General features: G+C 42.0%; 1 protein-coding gene across 1 annotated transcript in view; it reads left to right on the plus strand.

The window, feature by feature from the left end:
• LOC113803808 (T-cell leukemia homeobox protein 2) overlaps positions 1–7,500 on the plus strand; it is a 20,499-nt gene that overhangs the window by 11,282 nt on the left and 1,717 nt on the right. Inside the window, exon 2 of the mRNA XM_027354634.2 lies at positions 6,991–7,085. Coding sequence (XP_027210435.2) covers positions 6,991–7,085 — 95 coding nt within the window. The remainder of the gene's footprint in view (positions 1–6,990; positions 7,086–7,500) is intronic.

Below are 7,500 nucleotides of genomic sequence, written 5' to 3' on the forward strand. Positions count from 1 at the left end.
TCTGTGTTCTCTTCTTACTCTTTTTTTCTGTTTTTCCACTTTCTACTTCTGTCTTTCCTCCTCTCTCATTTTTTGAATTCTCTCTCTCCTTTTCATTTCTTGTCTTTTTCCTCTCATATTTTTTTTTCTCTTTTCCTCCTTTTTTTCCCTCTCACATTTTTCTCTTTCGCTATTATTCCTTTTCTCATATTTCATGTTCTCAATCTCAAGCATTAACTACATAGCATAATTGAACACACATACACGCACACTTACACAAGTTAACGACAAATAAAAGCAAATGTATATGAATTATGTAGACAATGCTAATCTACTCAGCCATTCCTCTCAGCATATAGTCATTTCTACCTGATGTAGCATAACTTACTAGCGCTAAATGTCAAAGTTAAAATTTAAGTGAATATCAGTATCGCCATATAAAGACAAGCCAAAAGTAATTTTCATTAATTGTGCAAAATGTTGGCATAAAAAATTCATCGAACAGCTGTATCATCAGGGACTAAAATCTAGACCGGATACTTCAAGACTGTATATATATATATATATATATATATATATATATATATATATATATATATATATATATATATATATATATATATATATATATGCATACACATATATGTATATACATATATATACATATATATACATAAATATACATATATATAAATATATACATATATATATATATATATATATATATATATACATATGCAAACATATATACAAATATATGCACACACACACACACACACACACACACACACACACACACACACACACACACACACACACACACACACACACACATATATATATATATATATATATATATATATATATATATATATATATATATATATATATATATACATATATATTGTGCATATGTGTGTGTGTGTGCGAGTGCATGTGTGTGTGTAATTGTCCATACACGCTGTGCTTTTACATCCCTTCACACAACACAAAAGCAGTTCACATCGATGCGCAAAGAAAAAAAACGAAAATTAATGATAAAACAATCATATAAAAAAAAATAAGAATAACGAAAACAAAAGCAAAACTCCGGACCTGACTCGCACAAGAGGAAACCGGCGATGGAGTGGAATGAAACGGTAAAAGAGCGAGAGTGACTCTTGGACATTGAGGGGGGGGGGCGAGGGGTGAAGGGGGAGAGGGGGGGGGGATGGCGAGCGAATGAGATGGTGGGGAGAGAAAAGTGAGATAATTGTATGAAATGGAGGATGTAGCGCGAATTGAATAGAGGATATGTTTTTTAATCTTTTCCATCTATTTTTTTTATCTTCCATATTATCAGGATCTCTTTTTTTGTGACTGAGCAATGAAATGAACGGAATTAATTAGATTGGATGATTAAGAAAACGGCATGCGTTATAATGATGACCGAAAATGACAATAATGATAATAACAATTATGACAACTTCAACAATAATAGTATTAATAATAATAACGATAATCATTACAACAATAATCATAACAACAATAATCATAATAATAACAAAGCCAATAATAACAAGGAACCCCAATCACGAAAAGAAAAAAAAACAAAGCAAATATCACTTCAAAAAAGCGTCAGATCGCGAGATGCCGCGCGGAGAGAGCGACGGCGGCGGCGGCGAAGAAGTCAACACTCGTATGCAAATGAGCTGTAGAGAGTCGGGGACACGGGACCACCGAACGTCTCACTCTCCCCTAATTTCCTTATTTCGTATTCACTTCGAGGCGTGAGAACTAAAAAACAAAACAAAAACAAAAAGAAAAGAAAAAAAAAGTAATGACAATAATAATGTTTTTGTTGTGAGAACCTCAAAAAAATCATGTTTATGTAAAAGAACGCGTGCTCTCTCCGCCGATCTATTCATAAGAACGAAAAGGAAGAAGACGAAAATAGAATTAAGAAAAACACACACCCCCGCAACCGCCGGAATTGACTAAGGCATTTTTACGAGGTATTTGTCGTGTAATATTTTCACGCTCGCCAAGCTCCACGACGCCGCCGGCAATTGCTAAGTAAAAAAAAACACGCCCGGGGTTCATTTGCATAATTTAGCATATCCTAAAATTAACAAGATAAGCATCAAACAATACTGTACAAATGCGCCGACACGCGAAACGTTTTCTGTTGCCTCCGAGGACACGTGACCGGGACAGATGTGAGAGCTTTGTCTGTTTGGAGGAAGGATGCAAGCGAGCGGCGCCACAGATGGGCAGGCGGGATGCGGGTAGGTGGTGGTGCGTCTCTGTTGCTCTCTCTCTCTCTCTCTCTTTAGTTCGTTTCTCTCTCTCTCTCTCTTTAGTTCGTTTCTCTCTCTCTCTCTCTCTTTAGTTCGTTTCTCTCTCTTTCTCTCTCTCTTTCTCTTTCTCTCTCTCTTTCTCTTTCTCTTTCTCTTTCTCTTTCTCTCTCTCTCTCTCTCTCTCTCTCTCTCTCTCTCTCTCTTTCGTTTCTCTCCCTCTCTCTCTCTCTCTCTCTCTCTCTCTCTCTCTCTCTCTCTCTCTCTCTCTCTCTCTCTCTCTCTCTCTCTCTCTCTCTCTCTCTCTCTCTCTCTCTCTCTCTCTCTCTCTTTCGTTTCTCTCGCTCTCTCTCTCTTTAGTTCGTTTCTCTCCCTCTGTCTCTCTTTAGTTCGTCTCTCTCTCTCTCTCTCTCTCTCTCTCTCTCTCTCTCTCTCTCTCTCTCTCTCTCTCTCTCTCTCTCTCTCTCTTTCTCCCTCTCTTTCCCTCCCTCCCTCCCTCTCTCTCTCGCCCTCTCCCCCTCCCCCTCTCTCGCCCTCTCCTTCTCTCCCTCTCTTCTCCTCTCCCTCTCCCCCTCTCCCTCTCCCCCTCTCCCTCTCCCCCTCTCCCCCTCTCCCTCTCTCCCTCTCTCCGTCTCCCTCTCCCTCTCTCCCTCTCCCTCTCTCCCTCTCCCCCTCTCCCTCTCTACCCCCTCCCTCCTTCCCTCCGCGCGTGCAACCACAAAGTTCGCAAAACTGAAACAGCTTCCCTACTTACGGCTCACATTACGGTGCCGGCGAATTCCGTAGGTATACAGCGCGATACACCAACACTCCCACTCGGCCTGTGTACACGTCGAAGGCCTCCAGCTTGTTCCGCCAACGCACTGGGTGTCGCCGGGTCGGTTTTTTTTACACTCGGTAATGTATTCGGAAAGGCATAATAGGGAGGTCTGGAGCAAGTGTGACTCTCCGACCCGAGGAATATACAGGCTTCCCTTCCCGAGGCTACGACGCGTTACCTCGCTCTCGCCTTTGAAGTCCTAAATGGCTTCAGATAAATATTTTTGTTGTATATATATGTTTGTTTTTTGTTTTGTTTTTTGCGTCTCTTTTTGAGAATTTGGCAAATAGGAGGGAATAGATAGAGAGTAAGGAAGCTAATGAAAAGGAAATAGAGAGAACTAGAGAGAACATTCTTTCAGAAAAGCCGCGGTTTAACCTACCGCGCCGGCCGGTCGTTCCTGTACATTGTTACAGTGGCAATCAGGAGTGCAACCTGGCCGGGCCGTCCGCTTCCACAGCCGCATGTAAATGACACTCGCGCTCACAACACTATTATACGTTGTTCGGTCGTTTGAGAGAAATTCTTGGGGGGATAACGATTACTTTTCCTCTCAACACAGCCAGGATTATAGACGAGGCTACACTGACGGACCCCATTACGTTCCTATAACCCCTGACGAGTCGATAAAATGGCTTCTCGCAAGGACAATCATATTCACAGGAAATCAAACCTCTAATAGCCCATTTGTCGCTGTTTTTCGATCTCCCGCGGAGACGCCAACGCGCACTTTGTTTCGGATTTATCCAGTCGCAACGAGCTGGATAATCCGCTCGTGGGTGATTACCCTGTGTCCCGAACGACTGTAGGTACACGCGGAAATCACCTATAATGCGGAACATGAAACGGGGAGAAAGAAAAGGACATGTGAGACATGACGAAAGCGTGTGGGAAACTTGTTCGTGACTGGCAACTCCGGCTTACTAAAATATGGGGTCTGCACTCCTTGTCCGCGTTGCCGGGTGTCGCCACGCGGAACAACTCGCCGCTCCTTCATTTTAAATTTTATCACGCATGCATTCGTATTTATACACCGAATGCGGCTATAGAAGAACAGGAAGGGAAGGAAGGGAGACGATGAGATGCGTCTGATAAGCTTAAATTGTAGCGATTATATCAAAGTTCGTAATGATAGTTTGGTCTTGAGGACTGGCTTACGTGGAAAAGGTGTGTGTGGTAGCGAGGTACTGCGACCATAACACAGGACGGAGTGGTCTACCAGGCACCCTCCAACACACGGTTCTGCTTTGTTTATTGGCTTGTTTCTCGTCGCTAACTGAAGAAGATGAACACTGGGGTTAAAGACCAGATAAAAAAATAAAGAAGCTTGATATATAAGTAATGATAAACATAGTCGGCACCCTCAGAGGCGGAATCAAACGTAATGCCAAATGTGCAATGATGTTGATATTAACACATCTACGTTTTCTCGTCTCTTTTCCGAAGTCAGAACGCAATCCCACAAAAGTCGGAATAAAGAGCCAGGGGTCCCGTTCCTCCCCCCCCCCTGCCTCCCCTCCCCCACCCCTTCGCTCCCTCTACGCAGCTAATCAGCCTAAAAGCACGATGGTAAACAGCCCCGCCGCTCCAGCTGTGCATTGCGTGATGATCGAGGAGGCAAAGCGACGCCCACCTTCGTGTTCTCCCGCGAACGACAAAATGGCAAACGCTTTATATATAGGCTGAATCACGTCTCCCTTTATTAGACGCAAAAAATGCTTTCCGTAAGCGAACTTTGCCCGACTCTCGTCCTGCGGCCTTCTGCTTCCTTAAGTTGGCAGAGGCGGGGCTTCGCGTCTCTCCTCCGGCAGGCGATAATGGCCCTTACGAGCGCGCTCCTTTCTTGGCGTCCGAGCTCGTTTGTCGTTCCCGCCCGGACGCGGAGAGCGACTCGCGGCAGCGGCGTCCCTCGCGCTGGCGGAGGCTTCGTCTGAGGGCTTCCTCGAGGCTCGTCCGAAGGCACATCGGGAGCGAGAACTGATCCCTGGGCATATACCATGCTGCAGTGTACAGTGTGCTTATGATTGAATAAGAATTATTTACATTATTCACACGCATACACATGTATGTATTAATGTGCGCACACACACACATATATAGGTGTGATATATATATATATATATATATATATATATATATATATATATATATATATATATATATATATATATATATATATATATATATGATACATATACATATGTGTGTATGTGTATGTATTTATGTGTGTGTGTATATATATATATATATATATATATATATATATATATATATTTACATACATATAGATATATATATATGATACATGCATATATATAATATACTATATATATACATATGCATATTTACATCAATGCACACACACACACGTATACATATATTGATATGCATATGCACACGCGCACACAAATATGTATGTGTGTATGAATATATATATATATATATATATATATATATATATATATATATATATATATATATATATATATATATATATATATGTGTGTGTGTGTGTGTGTGTGTGTACGTATATATGTATATATATGTGTATATATATATATATGTATATGTGTGTATATATTTATATATATTTATATATATATATATATATATATATATATATATATATATATTATATGTGTGTGTGAATGCTTGCATGCCAAGATATAATATTCGCGCTCATGTTGACATATGTTTGTAAATAATTACACCCCGGTGCATGCGCACACATTTCACACATGTTAACAGGCAATATTCGTGTCTCCGCGTCCGCACATTTGCATATAAATCCCCGCCCGCCCGCGCGTGTCCGAGCCCAAGCCGCGTCTCTGGTTCCTCCCGGCGCCCTCGGCCCGTCGGTCGCCCTCCCGAGGCCGCCCATCGAGCCCGAGCAATCAGTCAGTCAGTCGGGCGAGGGCGTGTGTGTCCGCGGCCCGTAAGTCGCAAGTCGGGCCCGGGTCTGCCTCGCCGTCCGCCGCCGGTCCGCTGACGGCGAGTTCTCACGGCATGGCGTGAGTCGAGCGTCCCGCCGGATACGGAACGGCTAATGCTGCCGTATTTCGAGGTCTTAGCGATCTCGTATTCCCGTCGGTTGTTCAAAGCGGTGTTTGTTTTCATAAATCTCTTGTTTGATATTAGTTACTTTGTAGCGCTCGGCGATTTTTAATGCAGATTATGTTATTAATAGTTATGCTTTTCTGTGTTTACCGTAGGCTTGCAAACCTTTCTGGTTCTTTCTCCGAAAACCCGATGACGCAACACACAAACACATATATATTCGTTTACATTACAGACCTCTGATGTAAACGTATATATACAAATGCGCACATACACAGAAAACTCCCACTGTTTACCCTTTATGTATATTTCACCAACACTTGCAAGAACCGCAAACTCTCGTCATGGAATCGCTTTAAGAGGCGCTGAGTGAAAGCTTCATCTAAATATTTTCATGAACTTCGCGCAGTCTAGACACAAGCCATATCCCACCACGCGGCCCTTTGTTGAGATCACGCCCGTGGACATCGGCGTGGGCGTGAGTCACTGTGGCAATCGAAATGCATCCGCTTGTGGGCTGCCCGATGCGCGCCATTGCTTGCGGTGCGCTGCTGCTTCTAAAGTCAATTTTTACGCTTCCCTTCATTGATTAGGGAGATGAGAATTGTATAATTCTTAGAAATAACGACAAAAGTAGAATTATCAAAAATAAACCCCATATCAAATATAGTCGACGCTTTATTCGGTTTAATACAATGCCAGCCCCCCCCCCCCCAAAAAAAAAATGATGTATTATATATAAGAAACCCATCTGCACACATTTAACTCATTTGCATTAAAAATATGTGTATATATGTTTTTGTTTTTTTATCCGACCCAAATCACCCATATTAACAAACCCATTTCTTCTCCCGCCAGGGCCCTTCCCGCTCACCCGCCGCGTCGGCCACCCCTACCAGAGCAGGACGCCCCCGAAGCGGAAGAAGCCTCGCACCTCCTTCACCCGCGTCCAGGTGAGTTAAGGCTTCCGCGAGTTCGAGGTTTGGTGAAGCAGTTCGCCTAATGACAATGGTAATGGTAATGACAATGATGATGGTAATGATTATGATGGTAGTAACAATATGAAAATGATTATGATGATGATACCAGCAATGATTGGTATTACTGTTATTGTTATTTATATTAATATTGCTATGACCTTTATTATTTTTGTTACTGCTATTATCATCATTATGATTATCATCATTATCATTATTATTGTCAGTATTATTGTCCTTATCGCCATTATTATTATTATTACCGTCATTATTATTATTATTACCGTCATTATTATTATCATTATCGTCATTATTACTTTAACTGATGCAAAATAAAACAAAACTAAAAGAGCGCTCTCCAGTCTCTCGGCTCCCACGCTCGAGCACCCCC

Source organism: Penaeus vannamei, chromosome 1 (assembly GCF_042767895.1).
Source record: "Penaeus vannamei isolate JL-2024 chromosome 1, ASM4276789v1, whole genome shotgun sequence".
NCBI classification, from domain to species: domain Eukaryota; kingdom Metazoa; phylum Arthropoda; class Malacostraca; order Decapoda; family Penaeidae; genus Penaeus; species Penaeus vannamei.